This window comes from Crocodylus siamensis, chromosome 4 (genome assembly GCF_052110815.1).
Source record: "Crocodylus siamensis isolate JL-2025a chromosome 4, ASM5211081v1, whole genome shotgun sequence".
NCBI lineage: Eukaryota > Metazoa > Chordata > Crocodylia > Crocodylidae > Crocodylus > Crocodylus siamensis.
This window is the reverse complement of record NC_143398.1, coordinates 86644221-86667798: the sequence shown is the minus strand read 5'-3', so window position 1 is coordinate 86667798 and position 23578 is coordinate 86644221. Positions and strand designations below refer to the sequence as shown.

The window sequence follows — 23578 nt, the reverse complement described above, 5'->3', positions numbered from 1 at the left end:
TTCCTACTTTCTCTTCAAGGACAGCCTGCAACAAGTGCCACCCAATGAGCCTGGGGATGCCGTTAACATAAATCTCAGGCCTTTTCTCCTGCCTTGCGTCCCCTCTCGGCAATGGCTTTCTACTTTTTGTCTCCTGCCCCTTGGTACCTCCTTTTCCACTGGGCTCCACTCATTCCCTTTTCCTCCGGCCTCTCTTAGGCCCTTGCTGTGTTGGACCCCTGGCCGGTCGTGTTGCATCTCCACCAGGTACGAGAGACACTTCACCTCCTGTGGGAACTTGGACACTCTCCCCCTCCTCTCGAGGTCGGAGTAATTCTTCCAGCTGGCATCTCAGCTGTTCTCTTTCCATAATGCTCTGCCCTTGCCACCGTTCCCATCTCAGGCCCCATTCCTTCAGGAACGTTAGCAGAGCCTCCTTATGTGGGGTCCCTAGTTCCTTCTCCACAGGACTCTTTTCCCCTGTCTCACTCTCTTGCAGTCCTGACTTCAGCTCTGCCCTAACTTCCTCTGGGCCAGCTCCCTCCTCAGAGAGTATACTGTGGTTAACTTTAGTTCTCCAACCAGGGGGCTTTAAATGTGTATATTCCCCTATAGTGCTCTAAGTTTTGTAGTAGTGCAAGTTCCTCACCATTTTGTCATGGTACAGATGAGTCTGAGGCCTATAATTGCCATGCTTGCACTTCAGAGGCAAGGAGCTTTAGAGCCAGGCATCAGCCAGAGACTTAACAAGAATAGGAAATTACGCTCCAGTATAAATAGAAAGAGTTTATTAAATTCCTACCTCTGTTTTTTCTGATTTGCCGGCTGCTAACCAGAATATGGTTTGACTCATCTGCAAATTTGCACATTAAAGTTTTGACCTGACTGCATTTGCTCTTCATTTCATGAGAAACGGTGATTTGTATAAACTTACTTCCTTCAGGTCTTGGTGTAATACTCTCCTCTTCTCTGTAGTTCTCTTGCAGTAACTATCATTCTTTTAACAAAGTTGTTCCCAGATACCATACTGAGGAGAAAATGAGGCATGACAAGTGCTGAGGACAAAAGGAAAAAACTGACTGTTGTCTGTCCAAGTTATTTTTATAACACATTCCCCCTGAAGGTCTTGGAATATAAGATTATGAATGTAACTTTTTTTTGTTGTTTTTTAAGAGGATTGTGGCTGATAAACAAGAAAAAAGAAATCAGGAACGTCTGAAACGGAGAGAGGAGAGGGAAAGAGAGGAAAGAGAGAAGCTGAGGAGGTAGAAATCTGTTTTATTTTTGCCTGAATAATTTAATAGCCATTTTAGAAACTTGTTAAGCCTAAATTCTGTGTCAGTACACTTTCTCAGTATATAATCTTTACTTGAATCCAAGATGAGTTAGTTTTTTTCTTCTCCTTTCTTTTGATGGTGGGGTTGGTGGTCATTTTGGATTACAGTACAAAGCAGCAGGGATCAGGCAACTGCTATGGCCATGACCTTACATCATCCCTGACCCCATTATCTCTGCTCTGTGCTGCTTATTCCTCTCTCTCTTTCCCCTTCCCCCACCCCCAGCTGCTGCTGACGCTTGCACTCAGTTGAACCCTGTCCCAACAGCAGCAGCACTGGCCACAGCTCTAGCTCCAGCCCCAGGGCTGGAGCTGCCTCCACTGCAACTGTTGCTGTGAGTTAAGTGGGGGCCAGAGCCAGCATGTGCTCCAGGCCCCAAGTGAAGCAGGGCTGGAACCTGGGACATATTTTGAACAAGCAGGGAGGGGAGAGCAGATGCTAGAAGGCGTAAGCACTGAGAAGGACACAGACGGGCACCAAAGGGTGGGGGTAGGCATTGGGGGAAGGGGAGGGGAAGGCAAGGCTGGGAAAGGATGGCCAGGCTGTTTGTCTTCCTGCCACTGCTTTCCCTGCTGTAGTGGTGGTGGGGACAAATATAAGACAACCCTCCAAATTATAAGTTTTCTACATATAGCACAAGGGTCAGCAACCCCCAGCACGCCTGCCATTAGTGGCACGCAGAGACACTTTCCCCAGCATGCCAAGAGGTGGGTGAGGAAATTGTTTTAATTTTTTTTTAAGTTGCTGCACTGTGCTCTCCAGCACCACAGAAGGCACCAGGGGTAAAATCAGAAGAACACAGGCAGGGAAGCTGTCTCTTTTCTGCTGACCCCACCCCCTGCCCCTGGGCTGCATCCCCCAGCTCAGCCAGGCCCCTGGATGAGCAGGCTGGCCCAACTGGGCCTTAGGAAGGCAGGGGCCAGGCAGGAAGCAAGGGCTGCTCCCAGGCTGGGGCCATGGTGGACTGGCAGGGTGCTGAGTGGCACCCAAGGTGTGGTCTGTCCCAGCCTGCACAGCTGTTTGGGGGGACACTGCCTGGCCAGGGCAGGACGCTGGGCTTGGTGGGGCTCGAGGTTTGGCCTCCCTGCACATCGGGCACAGCACAAGCAGGGTGGAGCTGCCCCCAGTGCAAGGGCCTGGTTGCAGGAGCTTCTGGGAACAGCTGCCATGGCTGACCCAGCCTGCCCAGGCCCTGGGCTTACCCACCTGCAGCTCCCCATAAAGGGCCAGGGCAAGCATTGCAAATCTGTTCCCAGAGCCCCAGGGGCTCCTGCCGCGGCCTGGGGAACTCTGCCCCACTCGCGCTGTGCCCAGCGTGCATGGGTCAAGCCGGGAGCCCCCAAGCCCAGCATTTTGCCCTGGCCAGCCAGCATCCTCTTGCAGGCATGGCAGCTGCACCCCATCTCCAAGGAGCTGTGCAGGCCGACCTAAGCCAGGCCCCCGCCTTGGGTGCCACTGGGTGCCTCCACCGTGGCCTGAGTCTGCAGAGCTCTGGGGCAGTCCCCATGCCTCTCCTGGCCCCTTCTTTCCTCTGGCTGCCACCTTCTTAAGGGCCTGGCCAGGCCAGCCTACCTGGGGTGCCTCCCCCCTGCACCTCTCTCTCTTTCCCTCTCCTTCTGCCTCTCCCTCCTTCCTTCTCTCTTTGCTCTCTCTTTCCCCCCTATGAAGTTTTGTTTCTCACCAAGTTTCGAATTTTTAGAAAACTTGGTATTTACCATAAAAAAAAAAATTGCAAAATGTCTATAAAAAGAAACACTTATGATTATTAACTATATTAATATTCAGTGCATCCTGCCATATACCGCCCACCCCAGTTTTGTTTTTCTCGTGTGCTGGCACTCTGACACCTTACAAGGTAGACGTTGTGAGTTTTTCAGCTCTCAGGCCAAAAAACATTGCCTACCCCTGGTACGTCATCTGGATGGGGTGGTGGGGAGTCATCTTAAATTCAAAGTTGCCTTGGATGTGGGATAAAGTGAGTATTGACCAACACTTTAACTGGAAATGTCCTTGTTTGTGACATGCAACCTGATCTAATTTTCTAATTTGTTTTTAGGTCCAGATCCCATAGCAAGCAAGCTAAAAGGTGTGTAATCTGCAGGAATCTGCATTGCTAGTAAAGTCAAGCTGCTAGATCCTTTTATAAATCTCATTATGAAACATGATTAGACTGCTTTGTCTTCCTTTAGGGACAGAGAATCTTATTGTATTGCCATCCTTCTCCGCTTTTATGCTCCTCACCAACATACTGCACTACTTACACAACACATAGCTGCGGTGAAGTGTTTGGGGGTTTTTTTGTCTTCTGGTAGTGGTTGGAACACATGCAAAAGGTTAAATCAGCCACTACCTCATGGTCTAAGTTCTTTAGCCTAAGCAGCTCATGCATTTAGATTCAGAAGTCCCAAGTACCTTGTTTACCCATGAGGAATGCTACAGTTGACTGTGCAGTAGTGTGTATATATAAATGAGATCAGTGTTGAAAGCATGCAATATACTCTCATTGTAGTAGTCAGTTTAAAGTCTCTTATTTTAAAACTTCAGTAGTAAGTACATCAGATTAATGCATTGCATTTTCTAGTTAAGCAAATGCAAGTATACAACAGCTGCCAGAGGCTAAGTATCTATTCATAACTGCCACCAACATGCTGTAACGGTATCTGTCCATTGAACTGGCAACTTGGTCAAATGGGCGATTTTGAATTTTTTTTTTTTTTTTTTTTTTTTTTTTTTTTAGGGGAGTTGTGGGGGAGAAGTGACAAAACTCTAACCATGCTCCCCCACTTAGCCATGTGTGCTTAATCACAAAGGAAACAGATTTCTTAAATGGTTCTCCCTCTTCTTTGGGTTGATCTACAATAAAAATATGTTGTAACTGGAAATTAGAGAGTGGTCTCTGGACAGACAGGCTACTATGTATAGAACACAAAATAATTATTTTGGTAAAGCATTAGGGTGACTGTCATTCAGTGTAAATCCTTCATACTGTTTACAGATCTAGGTCTCGAGATCGCCGCAGACATCGGTCTCGTTCTCCTTCCTGGGAACGAAAAAGGAGAACTCGTTCCAAGTCCAGGGAGAAACGCCACCGTCACAGATCTCGCTCTAACAGCCGCAGCAGGAGCCACAGCCACCATAGAAGCAGGCATAGTTCCAGGGACAGGAGCCGAGAGCGCAGCTCCAAAAAACGGTAAGTGTTGTCCCAGAGAGGGACTGCTAGTTTTCCCTTCTTAGAGATACAGATTAGAAAATGGTTGTAGCATTTTTCCGAAAAATAAAAATGGTTTCCAAGCCCATTTATCGATTTTAATAAACATTTTGAAGCTTTTCCAATTTGTTTTAGCGTGTGTACAAAGTTGTGATAATAACAATAAGATTTCTTTTTTTATCTGGTTTATGGCAGCGAAGACTGCTGTGACGTGACAGTGGGATATAGCCATGTCAAATGTATAAACTGTATGTTGTAGCAGGAGTTTAAATAAAATGAGGTGATCGTAAAGGCAACTTATTGTTGCTGCGTTTCAGAGAACTGTTTTGCTGGGGGAAGTCATTTTAATACCTCATTGAAGGGAACACTGGCAGTGAATGACTGTATTACTGGCCCATCCCTCAGGAATAATCTTTTTTTCTAGATGTGCCACAAGCATAACTGCAAAAGAGGCCCAGAGCTTCTTAAGTGAACACATAGCAGAGAGACAGGGTTAGTTGTACATAAAAAGCACTTACAGAAGTGAGGATAGGGTGCCCAGTCTGAAATCATTACAGAGTTTGGCCTCACAAGAAAGATGCCTGGTTTCAATGAATCTCAGGTTTTGTAACTCTAGAAAGCACACAAAGTAAATGTGGTTGAGAAATTATTTTACTAGGTCTGTGTTTTGCATTGACTTTATCAGTTTAAATCCTACTCTAAGTACATATGCACCCACCCTACAGGATTGACTTATTTTTATACAGCAGTATCTCTTGAGATTGCATGTGCTCTTAGTTTTCTTCTGCTCCTATATGGCTGTGTCCAGACGAGCACAGATATTTAGTACCCTGGGGACAAGTAGCAGCAGCACACCTTGTCCCTGGGGGAACACCTGTGTCATGCATGCAGCAGGTTACCCTGGATGGGGTAGGGGAACCTGGGGCCAGCAGCCTTACCTGGGGTCCTGGAGGCCAGGGAAGCTGCAGCCATGGCATTCCTGCAACTGGGAGCCTGGCTGGCAGCTGGAGCATGGCTCCAGTTGGCCAAGCTCCAGTTTTGGGCAGCACATGCTGCCACCACATGTGCCACCCTGCTTTGTTTCCTCACAGGCTTTTTCGACCCCAGGATCTCCCATTTATAGTTCCTTTCTTAATAACCCTTAACATTTTATTTGCCTTTTTGGTAGCTGCTGAGCACTGAGCTAATGTTTTTAGCAAAATGTCCACAGTGATTTCCAGATCTCTCCTCTGTAATAATAAATAATGTAGGTATAGTTTGGATTATTTTTGCCCAGGTTCATCACTTTACACTTTTCTGAATTGAATTGCACCTGCAGTTTGTTTGCCTGTTCACTCAATTGTACCAATCTGTCTATAGTTCCTCACCTTGGTCTTTACCACTTGGAATAATTTTATCATTGGCAGATTAAGCCATCTTTCTACTCACCCCCTTTAACATACAGGTTTCCCTTGCTTTATGCTGTACCTGCATTCTTGGAAAATAGTGCATAACTCATTGGATAAAGGTACCCACTTTGTAACACATAGGGATACATCCAAGACCACAACTGTACTGATTCCCAGACACATTTCTACTACTTTTACAAGACAATTTTGGTACTCGCCAATAGCAGACAGTACACACAAGCACAGGGCACTATCATAGTGGGAACAGCAACTACAGAAACATGTTGCAGACAAGAAGCAAGGAATACAGATCCCTTGGAAACACCATGTATCTGGGTCCATGAAGGCAGTTTTCCTTAAGCATTCCTGGGGATAACTGTTCTTCTGGTGTGGTTAGTACCCACTATGGTGTTAGGGCTTTATGCCCGCTTTATGGAAATGGGAGACTCCTCCCTAGCTTCCTCCTGCAGCCATATGGCTGAGGGCAGGCAAAACTTGGGGGCATCCGAACCCCAAGCCTCCGGGCTTGGGCCTGCATGTAGGATGCCTACCAAAAGACTTTGGAAATATCTGAAGCTCCCAGTGAGGGTTGAGGATGTTTGCTAGTTGTAGGGCCACTTACAGTTCTGAACCGACTCATGGATTTGTACTTGATTTGGCCTGGAACACAAAAAAATCTCTTTTAAAAAAAGAAAAAAAAATGAAAGAAAATCCACACAGGAGACTATATTTTGGTGCGAGTCATTCCCACAATGCACCACACAAAGCAGCTTACTGCATGCTTCCACCACACTGATCGCCTAAGAGTGAATTTACCTTGCATATAACAAATTTTTGGTATAAAAGCAGTCACTGCATAAGAGCGAATTCGCACATATGAAACCCACGTAAAGCAAGGGAAACCTGTATTCATAAATGATCTGGAAAACAGCACTGAACCCAACACAGAATCTAACTTAGTTAAGAGTTTCTGATGGAGGACCTTGTCAAATGCTTTTTGAAAGTCCAGATATACTGTGTTGACTGAATCACTAAATCCACCTGCTTATTGATGCCCTCAGAAAACTCTGATAGTTTGGTGAGGCACAATTTTCCTTTGATAAAACTGTGTTGACTCCTCCCCAACAAGTCATGTTCATCCATGTACTTAACCATTTTTATTTTTGTTGTTGTTTTCGAGGAACAGAAGTTAAGCTCATTGGCCAGTAGGGCTGCGCAAAATTTCACTGGGTGTCTTGTTTTGAAGCTGTTTCAATGCATTTCGAGCTCCAAACACCAAAATCAAAACAAAACAAAAGCCTTCAAAACAGCTTCAGAATGAAACAAGGGCTGTTTTGAAGGCTTTTTGGCTCACCTCAGTCCCCGGGAGGATTCTGGCACAGCCCCCAGCCATCCTGGGGTTGTGGGCCCCTGGATCTGTGCCAGATGACAGCATGCTGTCACTGCCGGCTGGGGCCAGTGGCAGCACCAATCTTCCTGGCGGTCGGCACAGACTGCGCCCAGCACCGGTCCCAGCTGACAGCAGAAGACTCCTGTCATCCTGCAGGCAGATTGGGGGCCTGCCCCACTGGGAGGGCTACAGGGCTGTGCTGGACTCCTCCCAGAGGTGTAGGCCTCTGATCTGCGTGCTGGATGACAGGACGCTGGTTCTGCCACCTGGGGCCAGTGGCAGCAGCAGCCTCCTTTTGTTCCATTTCCGAAACGAAACACAACAGTGCTTTTGAAACAAAATGAAACGCTGTTCCGTCGAAACAGAAGTTGAAGCAGAACAGTGCTGTTTCACACAGTGCTACCGGCTAGTAGTTCCGTGCTTCCCCATTAGACCTTTTTTTAAAATATGGATGTCACATTGGCAACCTTTCAGTCTTCTGGTATCAAAGCTGTTTTTAGTGATAGCTTGCATACTGGTTAGGAGTTCAGCAGTTTCTGACCTTCAGGACCTGAAGGTGAATGCCATTAAGTCCTGGTGATTTGTTGCTGTTTAGTTTCTCAATTTCCACTACAACCTCATTTATTAATACCTCAGTTTGGGTCAGCTTCACTGACTTATCCCTAGAGAGGAGTGGATCTCGTGACAATTTCCCTAACATCTTCCACAGTGAAGACTGATGCAAAGAATGCATTTAGTTTCTCAGCAATGGTCCTGTCATCCTTTAGTGCCCCTTTTTACATTCTGATCATCCAGAAGTCCAGCTGATTCCCTTACAGGTCTTTGACTTCTAAGGTACTTTAGAGCAGACTTCACTGTTCTAAACTTAATATTTTAGACTGTAACCTACCCATCTGGATTGAAATCAGCTGCCATGTAGAGCCATTTACAGCTGCCCTGTAGAGCCATTTACCGGAATTTTCAAATTCAGAATTTTAGGCATTAAGCTTTGTTTGGAACGATTCCCTTTACAGACAGACACAGCAGGTGTCAGTTTCACCTGAATGACTCTCATCTCCCAAGTAAATGCTCAGTCTGCTTCTTCACTTGGACCTGCAAATTCAGAGGTGTAAAACCTGAAATTTCATGCCTTGTGACAGGTGATGAGAGTGATGTCCACTCCAGAAGACATCTATGTTCCAAGACCCTTGCCAAGGCAGCATCATTCAGTGCAACACAGAGAAGAAAACTGATGCCCAGAACTTTGGCAGAGAAACTTATACTAAGCAAGCAGCTGAAACTGACATGGGCAGCACCAGCATTGGTGACAAAGTGTGTTGGCATCACTTGCATTGTAAATAAAAATTTCAGACCTGGTGCAGGTGTTGCTGTCCATTGTCAGGTTCTCCCATGAAAGCAGCGAGGAGTTCCTCAGGAGAGAATTTAGGAGAGCTGGTTGGCTGGCTGATGGCAAAAATGGGTCACCAAGTTTCAGTGGAAGCAGTGAATAATACATCTAGATCCATGAGCGTTGTAAGAAGCATCCAGGGTTCAGGCATTCCCTGTTTATTTTTACTCTAGTTAATTCGCCAAGCCCTGGCTGAATCAACACTGTGGAGTTAAGGCGTGACACTGGTTGCAATGAGGGGCCCCAAACTGAACACAGTACAGGGCCTCAGCAGTGCCTAACAAAGTAGGCAAACCATTTTCCTTGATTTGCAAGTGGCACTTTTATCAATACAGCCAAGTATGCTATTGGCCTCCTTTTTACAACGAGAATCATAGAATTGTAGAAATTAGGACTGGAAAGGCCTGCAGGAGGTCAACTAGTCTGGCCCCTGCTCAAAGCAGAACCATCCCCAACTAGAACATCCCAGCCAAGGATGGAGAGTCCATAACCTGTCTGGGTAACCTGTTTTTTCAGTGTTTTTCTACTCTTCTAGTGAGAACTAGTGAAAGAGTTCCTCCTAATATCTAACCAAAACTTCCCCTGCTGTAGCTTGAAACCATTTCTCCTTGTTCTTAGTAGTGAAGGCAGCTATTAAATTCCCTCTGTCTTGTCTTCTCTAGATTAAATAAGCCCAGTTCCCTCAGCTTCTCAAGTCATGTGCCCCAGCCCCCTCACCATTTTTGTTTCCAGTCGGCTGGACTCTCTCCAGTTTGTCCACATCCTTTTTGTAGTGGGGTCTCCAAAACTGAACACAGTACTCCAGATGTGGCCTCACCAGTTCAGAACAGTGGAGAAGAATCACTTTCCTTACCTCTGAGCCTGATGCTCTAGCCAGTTTCCTGTCCACCTTACAGTCCATTCACCCAGCCTGTCCTTCTTTAGCTTGTGTGCAAGAATGTTGTGGGAGACGGTATCAAAAGCCTTTCTAAAATCAAGGTACACCTTCTCCTCCAAGTGCTCAGAATTGGATTCCTTGATTATCTGCTTTATGATTTTTTCCAGAGTCTGATGTGAGGCTGACTATTCTGTAGTTCCCTGGATCCTCCTTTTTCCCTTTCTTAAAGATGGGTACTATATTTGCCATTTTCCAATTATCCAGGACTTCTCCCGATTGCCATAAGTTTTCAAAGATGATGGCCAGCAGTCACATTGGCCAACTCAATCAGCACCCTTGGGTGCATCCCATCTAGCCTGATGGACTTGTATATGCCCAGCTTTTCTAAATAGTCCCTAACCTGTTCTCTCACCACTGTTGGCTGCTGACCTCTTGCCAAACTGTGCTGCGTGATGCAGTAGTATGGGAGCTGACCTTGCATCTGAAGATTGGGGTGAAAAAGTCATTGAGTACTTCAGTCATTTTTGCGTCCTTTGTCACTAGGGTGCCTCCCCCATTTAGTAAGGGACCCACTCTTTCCCACATCTTCCTTTTGTTACTGACATACTTGTAGAAACCCTTCTTGTTACCCTTCACATCTCCTGCTAGCTGAACTCCAGTTGAGCTTTGGCCTTCCTGACTTCATCCCTGCATGCCTGACCAATATTCTTATACTTCTCCCTAGTTCTTTGTCCATCTTCTACTTCTTATAAGCTTCCTTTTTGTTACTTTAATTTACTGAAGCATTCCCTGCTAAGCCAAGCTGGTCTTCTGCCATACTTGCTAGTCTTACTACGTATCAGGATGGCTTGTTCCTGCACTCTCAGCAAAGCTTCTTTAAAGTACAGCCAACTCTCCTGGACTCCTCGCCCCGCAAACTGGCTTCCCAGGAGATCCTGCCCAGGAGTTCCTTGAGCGAGTCAGTCTGCTTTTCTCAAGTCCAGAGTCTTTACTCTGCTGCTCTCCATCCTTCCTTTCCTCAGGATTCTGAACTCAATCATCCCGTGGTCACTGCTGCCCAAGTTGCCATCTTCTAGTACATTCCCCACCAATTCTTCCCTGTTTGTGAGCAGCAGGTCAAGAAAAGCATGGCCCCTACTTGGCCACCCCAGCACTTGCACCAGGAAGTTGTCCCCGACAGATTGTGTGCACACTGTTGTATTTCCTTCCCAGCAGAAGAGCATATTGTTGGCTCATATTCAACTTCTGATCCACTGAAACCCCTAGGTCCTTCTCTGAGGTACTGCAGCCTAGCCACCCATTCTCCAGTGTGTATTTATGCATGCAATAATTCTGTTCCAAGCGCAGGATTTTGCATTTGTCATCTTTGTAGTTCATCAGGTTGACAGTGGACCATTTTTCCAGCCTATCCAGGTCATTCTAAATTCTAGCACTATCCTCCAGGCTGTCTCCAACTCAACCCAACTTAGTGTCATCTGGATGTATCCCAACTGTGAGCTCAATCCTGTCCTCCAAATCATTAATGAAGATATTAAACAATACCAAACCCAGGAGAGACTCCTAGAGACCTCCACTTGGATACCTCTTTCCACCTAGACATTGAACCATGATGACTGCTGTTGAGCACAATGATCCAGCCAGCTATGTACCTCACAGTACTTTCATCTAATTTGTATTTCGTTAACTTACTAATGAGTGCCATGGGAAACAGTGTCAAAATGCTTGCTAAAGTCAAGGTATAACACATCCACAAAGCTTCTTCCCTTGTCATAGAAAGAGCCCAGATTGGTTAGGTGTGACTTGCTCTTGATGATTCCATGCTGATTGTTCCTGATCACCTTGTTTCCTCCATGTGCTTAGAAATAAATACCTTGATGACCTGCTCCAGATCTTTCTGGATATTGAGGTCAAGCTGACTGGCTTATGGGCACTATATTTGCCATTTTCCAGACATCTGGGACCTTGCCACCCTCTGAATTCTCAAAGAGAATAGCCAATGGTTCTGAAATTACATTAGCCAATCCCTTCAGTACTCTGCTGTGGATCTCATCTGGTTCTGCTGACTTGCAAACATCTAGGTAACCCTAACATGTTCTTCCACTACTCTAGGCTGCTTGTCTCCTCCCCTGTCCTTGGATGGTAGGTACTATTGGCAAAATATTTTGAAATTGGAGGGGGGGCCTCAAGAGGCAACCTGTTGATGTTCATTAAATAAATTGCTTTGTGACAACCAAAGCAGTACCCGATATCTGCTGCCAACTAGACATCAAGCCATTGATTAGTACCCCTCACTTATTTTTTGTTGTACTACATCTCAAAAAAACAACAACTGGTAACTAAGGCCAAGTAGGTAACCATGCCAGCAGTCAGTCTGCCATCCTACTGTCTAAGGAGGTTACTCCTTGCCAGTTCATTACAGTGGGGTCCACATGAATGCATACTTGAAGAAAAACATGGTTATGTATTTGCCTTAGTTACCAGTTTCTGAGATGTAGAATCACAAAAATAGGGCTGGAAGGAACTTCAAGAGGTCATCTAGTCCATAGGACCTGCTCAGGATAGATCATCCCTGACTAAACCGTCCTAATCAAGTATTTGTCTAACCGACTCTTAAAAACTTCCAAGGATGGAGACTTCCCAACCTCTTTGGGCAGCCTGTTCCAGTGTTTTACTACCCTTAGTCACTTTCCATTTCATGACCAGGGATCCTGGTTTTCTGTTTTTAAAAAAAAAATAATCAAAAATTCTGATTTAAAACCCCCAAAATCCATTCAACACAGTGTTTTGTTGATATATTTACAATTTTAAAGCAATTTGGAAGCCTACCAGTGCATCTGTTGTTATAATAAATAATTCTAAATACCTGTGTATTTTGGCATTTGACTTTGGGTATTTTTTATCACGGAAAATTAGTTTCCCCTGCCCCCTTCGCGCACTAGGACTCAGTTCCAGCTGAAAGCTGTCCCCCACACTGCTTTGTGACACTAAGCAGCCCTAATATGCTGGTGCCCCTTGCTTTCAACCCAGACTTGCCACTGCACTCCCCTGCCCTGACCTACACACCCCTGCCCTGCCACTTCCAGGAAGGGCAACTGCCCAGGGGAGCAAGTTGGGGAAGGGGCATGCCTGCACTGGCCCTGTACCATTCCCGCCCCCCCCCCCCCCCAATAGTGCAGATGGTTCGGGCTTGCCAGAGTTCGGCCCCCAGCCCTCATAAAACCTAACCCCCCACCCCCGAGGATGCACTGGGGGGGCATGTGCCCACCCCTCAGAGTGCAGGGGAGGCACTAGGGTCTCTGTCAGCCCACTGCCTGTCCCCCCTCACAGCAGCCTCACAGAGACCCCATGCCTGAAAGCCACAGGTGCCTGCCCTGGCCCTAGGCATTGCCCTGGCTGGGCAGCACCCCTGCCACCTCCCAGTGCTGCTGGGCACTGGCTCTAGCAGGGCTGCAGCCCTGCACCCCACCATCAGTGCAGAGATCTGGGGGGGTGGCAAATTCCCTCTACCCTTGATATGTCACCAGAGGGTTTGGGGGCAGGGCCAAGGAGAGTCCAGGATGTCTGGGGTGGGGAGCTTTGGGGTAAGCAGGGGATGCCACCACAGCCCCTACAGCTGCAGAAGGGCAGCAGTGGCAGATGGAGGGGGAAGTGGCTGTGAGCGCGAGCATGGGGCCACACCAAGACCAGGAGAAGCAGAAGCCTGGGTTTGGAGTAGTGTGCAGGGATCTCTGCCTGCTGCAGGGGGGCTGTAGGCAAACCCTCCCCCTCCACACATGCCACAACCCTCCCCAGCGACCCTTCCCCATATGCTCCCCCACCTCACACATGCTCTGCCACCTCTCTCTCTCTTCCTCCCCCTCCCCACATACACCCCTACATAATATACAAGAGTAAGGTTTCATTTTAAATTATTATGCAATCACCTCTATGTACACTACACAAACTCATGTAAATCAGGACAAAAATATTTTTTGAAATCAAATTAATGAATGTTGTAGTAGATGTTTTATTTTTAGAATATAACTTGGTATTTTTCTGGTTGTGAGATGGCAAACCCTTGCTGAAAGGAGTACTTCTGGGGAAGAGGGAAGGGACTTCCGGTGGCAAAGGTCAGGGACTAGGGGGTGGGATTTCTGGTCTCAAGATGGTGACCAGGGGATGGCGCAACTGTCAAGGGGTAGGGTTACCCTTGTGGTCCTCAACAACTTTCCAAAACACAGTAAGCGGCCCTCTGCCCAAAATAATTGCCCACCTGTGGGGTAACCTGTTCCAGTGTTTTACTACCCTCCTAGTAAGAAAATTCTTCCTAATATCTAACCTAAACCTCCCTTGCTGCAACTTGAGACCATTGCTCCTTGTTCTGTTATCTGCCATCTTTTGAACCCCCCTTCAGGTAGTTGAAGGCTGCTATTAAGGCCCCTCTGTCTCCTCTTCTTTAGAATAAATAAGCCCAGTTCCCTCAGTCTTTCCTCAGAAGTCATGTTCCCCCCAGCCCCCTCACCATTTTCATTGCCCTAAGCTGCCCCTCTCCAATTTGTCCACATCCTTTCTGTGGTGGGGGGCCCAAAATTAAACACAATACTCTAGATCTGGCCTCACCAGTGCTGAATAGAGGGAAATAATCACTTCCCTTGACCTACTGGCAGCACTTCTACTAGGTCAGCCCAGCATGCCATTAGCCTTCTTGGCAACAAGGGCACACTGCTGGCTCATATTCAGCTTATTGTCCACTGTGACCCCTAGGTCCTTTTCTTCAGAGCTGCTGCTCAGCCAGTCAACCCCCAGCCTATACCAGTGCATGGGATTGTTCCACCCTAAGTGCAGGACTTTGAACTTGTCTTAGTTGAACCTTATGAGATTTCTTTTGGCCCAGTCCTCCAATTTGTCTAGGTCACTCTGAATCCTAGCCCTACCCTCCAGCATATCTACTACTTCTCCCCCTCCTTCTCCCCAGCTTGGTGTCATCAGCAGACTTGTGGAGGGTGCACTGTATGCCATCTTCTGGGTTGATGAAGACATTAAACCGGCCCCAGGACCAACCCCTTGGGCCCTCCGCTTGATACCAGCTGCCAACTAGACATCGAGCCATTGACTACTACCCTCTGAGCCTGATGTCTCGAGTCAGTTTTCTGTCCACCTTACAGTTCATTCATCCAGCCCATACTTCCTTAGCTTGCATACAAGAATGCTGTGGGAGACTGTATCAAAAGCCTTGATAAAATCAAGGTATATCACATCTGCTGGTCTCCCTGCACCCACTGAGCCAAAACCTTGTCATAGAAGGCAATCAGGTTAGTCGGGCATGACTTGCCCGTGGTGAATCCATGCTGACTGTTCCTAATCTCCTTCTCCAAATGCTTAGAGATGGATACCTTGAGGATCTGTTCCATGATTTTTCCAGAAACTGAGGTGAGGCCAACTGGTCTGTAGTTCCCTGGAACTTCTTTTTTCCTTTTTTTTAAATATGGACACTGTTTGCCCTTTTCGAGTCATCCAGGACCTCTCCCGATTGACATGAGTTTTCAGAGATGATGGCCAGTGGCTCTGCATCCCATCCAGCCCCATGGACCTGTTGTGTCCAGCTTTTCTAAATAGGTCCTAACCTGTTTTTTGCCACTGTTGGCTGCTCACCTCCTCCCCAAACTATGCTGCCCAGTGCAGTAGTCTGGGTGCTGACCTTGACCATAAAAGCTGAAGCAAAAAAAGACATTGGGCACTTCAGCCTTTTCTGCATCCTTTCTCACAAGGTTGCCTCCCCCATTCAGTAAGGGACCCACATTTTCCCTTCTCCTCCTCTTGCTACCAACATATTTGTAGAAACATAGTGTCAAAAGGGGCTAAATTTAGATATTTGGAGTACCCACAGCAAAAACAGAGGATTGACAGAGTGTATGTAATTGCCTGGTGGATCCAAAGACCTCAGTCACTGATCTTAAGGTCTGAAATGGCTGGGCTTCTATCCCATGTCCCAAAGAAGTATTGAACAAAATATGTGAGCTTATAAATGTGTCATGTACACTCAGTGCTAGAAACAGCTACTAGTCAAATCTCCCCTGTCCTAATTGCTTTAGAAGCAGTGTGACACAGCAGCCATGTCTACTTTCGGAAGGATGGAAGCCACAAAAAATAAATCAAAAGTAGATTTTAAAAATAGAGATGCAAAATGTATATAATCACTTGTAATTGGAGTTACTGTGAAATTAATACTGAAATACTAAGTAGCTGCAGCTTCTGAGTTTTTAAGGCATTGACTTGGGAACTTTTTGTAGATCCTCCTCTATTTCCAGAGTGTCTTATGCTTTGAAGATACTAACATTCTAATTCTTAGAGGCCTTCCATTGGTGGGGACAGTGCAACCTTTTATTCTGGTGTTAAACATGTAGCATTTCTTGACAATAAGAGATGTCATTGTATATTAGATTTTATAACATTATTTAAAAATGTTGTATTAGGCTGTTGTTTTAGATCTGTTATGATTTCAGTGTTCAAATTTGGGCATTAGAGGTTTTTTCAGCCACAAATCTCTCTGCTTTAGGAAGGTGGTATAAGTGGGATTGTTTTAACCCCTATTTTTCAAACTGGAAAAATTAAGCACCGGTTGGGTTTTTTTGATTGTGCTAATTTAGCAAATCTGTGGCAGAACAAACCTTTCGTGGCTAACTTTAGTAGTTTCTGGAAGCTCAAATTAGTCTAGTGAAATATCTAAATATTAAATAAACTACTAAGCTTTCTTAAAACCACTCAAGAAATAATTTTCATCAGGAGATGATCTGATAAAACAGCATAGAGTCCATAGAACAGTTTGTTCTTAGAAGATGTTAGTACAAAACAAGGAAGCTTTTAAATTAGTTTTAAAATTGTCTCAAATGTGCATTTTGAAAATCTGGCTGACTTCAAGTTGTGCATAAAATGGTCTTGCTCTTTATATCACAGAAGGGAAATGTAAGCAGACTTTTCCATTGATGAAAGTTTCAAGGAAATGGCTCAAAATCAAGATTAATGAAAAGGAAAATCTGGAGTTTACCTTGGCTCCAGATACATGCATATAATATTCATCATATGTATAATATACATAAAAATGCTGCCTCTGATTAGCTTATTATTTTGAAATTGAAAATGGGCAGTATACAGAGGAATGTGTCCTGATGGCTTCTTACATGTTTGTGTTGGTATGGAATGAAACAGGTCTGTCTGGCTGCAAAGGATATATGAAAAGGGATAACACAATCAGAGTGTTCTGTATTGTAATTACAAATCCATGACTAATTTGAATTTCCAAATGTACTTGCCCTTGCAGATCCTCAAAAGAAAGATCTTCCAGAGACAAAGAACGATCAAAAGATAGTGACAGAACATCGCGTGACAAAGACAGAAGCTCAAGAGAGAGGTCACCCCGAGAGCAGAAAGACAAGAAACGTTCCTATGAAAGTGCTAATGGACGATCAGAAGACCGGAGAAGCTCAGAAGAGCGTGAAGCAGGGGAGATATAACCGTGGCTATACATTCACCTGATCTCTAGCTTCCTATGGAGTTGCATACTATGGTTTAGTTTACAATTTAAAGGGACACCATTGAGCAGTTCCAGACACTGATCCAACTAGGGTAGATGTACAGTATATAAAAGCGGTTATAACCAACTATAAATTTAAATCCTCTTCAATTGATGCCTAAAGCTGTGTCCTTGATTCCACCAAGATGTAAAACTTTTTTGAAAGATTTATCTCTGTTCAGGACAACAGTTTTATGTACCATGGTGCGATCTCAATGTTTTAATCTCCTTTTAAATACAAGTTAAATAGTGAACAAATTATATTGTACTTTTTGCCTTGGGTGCTCTCAAACCTTTATAAAATTCTCCAATTCTGTTCCAGTCCAAACAGCCACATTGAAAGGTTTTGTTTTTTGTTTTGTTTTAAGAGGGTGGGCAGGTACTAAACTTCTATTCTAAGGTTATCTTCCCAGCAGTAGTATGGGAACTTAGGAGTTGGTTACAGTGGGAGCATTTAGACTGGAATATGTGCTGGAGAATGCTGAAATGTCATTTTTTACAGTGCCTATTTAGACTTGGAAATTGAGCAGCTGTTGCATTACATCTTTATTTTTACTAAAATTCTGAAATCAAAGCCAGTCCCACATCTCTGTACCATTCATTTGGTATGTGTTCAGTATATCTGGGTTTTTTCCATAAAAACTTTTTTCTGCTTTTTCTTGTGGGGTGTAAACTGCACATCCTTAATTGTAATAAAATAAAAATAAAAAAGGAAATGTCATTGTCCAGTAAATCAAACTGAGCACATTGATTTCTCAAGTTATGTGCTGCTAATTGTATTTCTCTTAACAGGTCAATCAAATGTGGAGAATAAAAAACAGTTCCGAACCCTATCATTTGGAGGAATTTATTTAAAATACACATTGCTATACTACTGAAGATGTCTTGTCTAGTGAAACATAAGTTAAATCCTTATCATTTGAAGGTCATTAAATAGGCAAATGTTCTTAAAATCCTAGTGTCCTGTCTGTTACTGATGTTTACCCTTAGCAGCTTCCATGTGAAAAGTTAGTCCGCATTATCAAAAAGTAAAGGCTACAGCCAAACTATTTTTAAATGGGACTGCAGTAAATATATAGGGGTGAATGATGGTGTCATGGTGCCTGAAAGGAAGCTAAACTTAATGACCTGGGGCATTGTATCCAATCTGTGTTCATCTTAAAATGTGTATACTGTTATCAATGGAAGTCAAAGTAGAGAGCATCTTTCAGACTAATTGAATCAGAGATGCATACACTTTCATGAGCAAGAGCTTACTTCATCAGATGGAACTGTGGTATGTGAAATGAACCCCTTCCTGCCATTCATTTAAACAAAAAAAAATGCTTTAAAGAGTTAAAAAGGTGGTCATGCTCCATTCTGTATGCATAAAAGCAACCTCTATAACGCTTCATGCCAATTGTGAAGTTTCCTGTTGCACAACACCAGAAAAACCGTGCAGATGAAAATAATAGTTCAATAGGCTCCTTTCTTGATCAGCTCTCAACCTTTCAGAAGTTCCTTAACCAAAGTGCTTTGATGTCTGACTTGTCACTGACCAGTTCTCTGAGAAGTTCCTCCTGTCCCCTACGACTGGGAGCCAACCTGTCTCATGTGCCACAAGCAGCATGATCAGTGTTTGTGTGTGGCACCTAGCAGAGTGGGGAGGGGACAGGCAGTACACTGATAGATTGGACAGAAAGCAGAATAGTAGGGCAGGCATGGGAAAGGGATCAATGTAGCACTCAGGGAAGAGCGCAGCACTAATTTGTGGCATGTCCTTCAAAAAGGTTGGCCCTCGCTGCCTTAGGACATCCTTGCCTGTTTGTAATTAAAGTTTATTCTTTTCAGGTGGCAAAGATCAGGTTCTTTGTGAGAATTATTCAACCCAGGTATGTATATAATTCTGCCTTCAGTTCCCAAGAGTGGCACAGTTAACTGCTTGTGGTAAGCTGTTCTGTGGCATTGCTGTGCAATATGCACATTTCATCCCAAAGTTGCTAAGAAAGTGTGAAATGCTGTGATCCTTCAAGGTGAAAGGCACTGCAAGATCAAAAATAATTCTTGCTTGGCAGCAGCATTTTACATGGGCATCATGGTGCTGATATCTTACTTCTTTTTTCTCTTTGGTACTCTATGCACGTGCAGCCAAATAAGAATTTGGACTACCATTCAGTTTGGACCCCACTGCAGCATACTGCCTCAATTTGCTGCTGTTGGGATCATGTCTATGAGCAAAGAAATCCCTTGGAATTAGAGACCTCACATGAAAATGCGTTTCGCATATAGCTTTTGTCTGGTAAGTTTGTTTGGACATGACAAAAGTGGATAGTTTCTGATCTGTTTGTTTCATCTTGTTTATAACTATGTTTTTCTAACCCCAGCCCACTCCCACAACCTCCTGGGGAGGGTCATTAACATCTGGAGTGAAGAGAGATTAGCAGGAATTGGGTACAGTACAGTCAAGCTATTCTTTCTTCTGTAGTTTTACTGTCTTAGCTATCCCTCTTCTGACCTGAAGCAGAATGCCCCGCATTCAAAAGCATGTTTAAAACTCTTTCAGCTGCACAGTTGGTCCAATAAAAGATATTGCCCACAAAAATCTTTTCCTCTCGCCTATTTCCTGAATCACCATGGCTATACCCTCACTCCCACGCTGCCACAAAGGTATAGGTCTATATTGTTCTGGGAATGGGGTGAAGATTGTAAGTCCCCTGCAAAGCTTCATTTGCAATAGCCTCCTTTGGAGTAGAAAGGGGATGTGTGCATAACTGCTGCTTGCAGTGCACAGCCAGCCAGCCAGCCAGTCTGTAGTGCCCTCTCCTCCACTTCTTCATAAAGAGCAGGAGCACTGAAGACCCTGGTTTGCCTTTAAAGGCAGCAGTTTGAAATGTAACATATCTTTGAGCCATGTCTCTTCCCCACTCCCTTTTTTTTAGGTGATGTGGCATATGTATCATCACATATTTTTCTCCAGTTAAGGAACTAGAAGATTTACTAATATGCCAAGGACCTATGGCTATATTTAGTTTAAGATTGAAACCAAAACAAATTTTTGACTAGAATGTGCATTAATTTGCTATATATTAACTATAACAAAACTAGGCAAAAATATCCAAAAGATGTTTCATTAGTCCTGTAGTCATAGAATTAGCTGTATATCACTTTCAGATTCATAAAACAAAATGTAGCCCTGTTGAGCATCTTGACTGTGCATCCAAAATGTCACTCAGTTATTTCCACTCCTGAGTTAATGTTGAACATGACCAGTTCATTTTCAGTCTGCCCTTCTCTGCTCTTTTCTTCCATTTCAGCTATGGGGCATTCTGCTTCAGGTCAGAAGAGGGGACAGCTAAGAGACAGTAAAACTGCAAAAGAAATAATAGCTTGCCTTACTCTACCTGATTGCTGCTACTCTCTCTTCAATCCACAGATGTTATTATGACCCTTCCCTCTTTTTCACAATCTTGATCTTCCACTAATCAAGCTATCTTTTTCTCTGATAATCTGTCTCAGCCCTGCAGACTGTTTTTAGTCATGGCCCTGTGGAGGGGAAGGGGTTAATCCTGCTTTTGCTGATGTTTTACCTGCCTTCCCCCTGTCCCCCTACTTTTTCTCTCATCCCTCTATATTAGGAGCAAAGAGAATTGGAGAAAAAACAGGCTGCGGGGGAGGCAGGTGAAACAGCAGCAGCAGAATTAATCCTTTGCTGGGAGAGAGAGACCTAGGACAGGTTTTAAAAGTGAAGCGTAAGATCAGCCTTCTATTTCAGCAGTGGCTGCATGGAGGGGAGAAAGGGACCCACAGTATTCAAGAATTTGTTTTAAAGCACCCTGGCAGCATAGTGCATTGCATAAATCCTAAGTGGTGGGGGTGCAACTGCCCTTCCCCCTATATCTTCCTCTGGCTGGGAGCAGTGTCACAAGGCAAATGGTAAGGTGATCTCGGGTGAATGCTTTACCCAGACAGCAAAACCAGGGCAGGGGTGTGCAGCTTCCTGCCCACAGGTCAGAAACTTAGCAGTGGCAGTTAATATCACTACCCCTCTCCCACTGCCAGATTCCCAAGCCTGGTGCAGAGGGTCAAAGCCAAGCCATGCCCCCTTCCCCTACATGTCTGGATCAGGGCCAGATTGCCCCCCACACCCCTTCACACGACTATGGGTCCCCACTGGTCCTGCCCTGGGCATCAGATTGGAGCTACAAGTTGGATTTGACCCAGAAATAGACTGGGCACTGCCCATCTGGCCCGCAAGGTAAAGAGGTTGCGCACTCCTGGTTTGGGGCATAACAGGATTCTCCAGTGGTAATATTTTTAGTGTCCACCTGTGCGCTCTTCTTACCTTGATGCCCAGTGACTTTGTGCCATTTTCCACCTAGCAAGCTTGCTATTTTTTTTTTTTTCTTTTGTCCTTTTTTTTTTTTTTTTTGTCCTTTGGCAATTATGAGGCAGAGGACCCCTTGATCCTTGTAGTGGATGTGAACATCTTTTAAGTCAGCTGCCTGTTTATGGTAGTCAACAAGTCTTGCTTTGCATGAGGTAATAGAAGAGAATCCTAATTCAAACCTCCTGCTCCCATGCCACTGAAGGGTTAGGAGCATGGAGAAGACAGCCAGCTTCCTAGATGGTCTCCCAAAAAGATAAGTGGTTTGTATATGTAGTCTGTCCACTGGTAGGCTAAACAGGTTACATACCTTGGTGAACTGCTGATCATTGTTCCTGCCATCTTCCTGGATAGTCAAAAAGGAACATAAATTTGACTCACAACAGGGACTGACCCTTTTACACTTTCCCTTCCTTCCTGAGGTCATGTCCATGTCACGTGAAGCATTGCAGGGAGACTTCAGATCTACTAAAAGCACTTCAACATAGAGCCCTAGTTAGCCAAGTACTTCCCAGAGGTTAGAAAAGCTGAGCTCACCCCACCTAGCCTGGGTAATGGGGGTAGAAAATCTTGTATTTCTTTTTCTGTGTTCCTCTTCTCAATTTTGCACCGTGTATACTGAGGTTATTGAGCAAAGAGTACTTTCTGCTTAAGGTCACCAAATGAGGCTTCAGTATTTGAGGTATTCAAAGCTGAAGTGGACAGATCTTGGAGAAATAAACCATAGGGCAATAGCAGTGTTGGCTGAGTGTGCCTAACTGACCATGGGTTTTTGTAGCTCTGGCTTCATAACCAGGGTCAGAAATGCAAGTAATATTCAGCTGATGCTGTGCAAAATATAAAGAGCTCGTCCTCTTTTTTCAGAACGGCATTTTCCCCTTTTCAATTTCTAAGAAATCATTTGAACTGTGCTTAGAGGAAAAGAAAGTGAAAGCAAAGTTATTTTGGATGGCCTGAGTAGTGGATTGGCTGCAGTTCAATGTGTCAAGTTTCAGAGTCCAACATGCATACTGTCATTTCTGTGTGTGAGGCTAGGGGGAGGGGGTGGGGTGGAAACACTTTTGCTTCACTCTCTTGGCTCCTGAGCCTGGTGAAGACAATAACAGGCATCTTCTTCATTTGTTTCGTTTGGGCTATGGAGAGTCACTATTCCAAATAGGCTGAGTATTGGAAACTTTTGGTTCTGTCTATGCTACTGTCATGCAGGAGAGCCTATGTGCAGCCGGTCTCTAGATCTGAAATGTACTTTAGCAGGGTACTATAGGGCTAGTTGCCCCAACTGAACAGCTGCTTGGTGCCTGCTCCAATTAACTAGTGTGTGTGACCTGTCAAACTAATGTGTGTGACCTGTCACAGGCAAGGGAAACTTCCTCTCCATGTCATAGGCAATTAGCATTGCAGCCTGGGCTCTGCCAGGAGAAGCAGTCAGAGCTGGGAGCCTGGAGGCACAAAGCAACTGTGGAAAGAAGAAATATTTTCTGCTCAGCAGCCTGAAAAATGTCCTTAGTGCTAGGAGGCACAACTTGTAGGATTAAACTGTTTCTTAGTCCTTGTAGCTGCTAGGCCACCTTAATTCAATGGGAAGCATGAGGTAAACAGTAAGCATGTGCAAATAGGGAACAATTCGATCTTATATTCAGATTCGGAGGACAGCGATTCAGTTCGGATCGCTGTCCCGAACAGATTTGGCTGAATTGGCTTCTGAAGATTTGGCGCTGATTTGGAGAGATTTGGAGATTCAGCCATAGTATATAATGAGGAGTCACTGAAATACCTATAACTTTGTCATTTTTTGGCTGATTCAGATAAAAATTGCAGGCATGGTAGCCCACGCTGAGGCCATGAAGCCTGCCAGGTTTCAAGAGGATGGGTGCAGGGGTTTCTGGGACACTGCACCTTAAGCTGCTGACGTGGAAAACTCATGACGTGTGAGTGTTAAGGCGTGCCCTCACTGTGGGGGCACATTCTCACAAAAAAACTGCTCTGTCTCCAGTCTCTCAGGCCTGATCCTCAAAGGGAATTTACAAACCACTTTTCACACACAGCCCTATGAACTTTACTTCATCAACCTCCTACATACAGAAACTCATGGACTCAATA

General features: G+C 44.9%; 1 protein-coding gene across 3 annotated transcripts in view; it reads left to right on the top strand.

Annotated features, from left to right (window-relative positions):
• LUC7L2 (LUC7 like 2, pre-mRNA splicing factor) overlaps window positions 1–17948 on the top strand; it is a 54096-nt gene extending 36148 nt beyond the window's left edge. For all 3 annotated transcript variants that reach the window (XM_090042739.1, XM_090042737.1, XM_090042738.1), the window contains 4 exons: window positions 1153–1244; window positions 3373–3402; window positions 4312–4506; window positions 16864–17948. In XM_090042739.1, coding sequence (XP_089898865.1) covers window positions 1153–1244; window positions 3373–3402; window positions 4312–4506; window positions 16864–17056 — 510 coding nt within the window. In that variant the 3' untranslated portion in view covers window positions 17057–17948. The remainder of the gene's footprint in view (window positions 1–1152; window positions 1245–3372; window positions 3403–4311; window positions 4507–16863) is intronic.
• Window positions 17949–23578: the final 5630 nt, after the last annotated feature.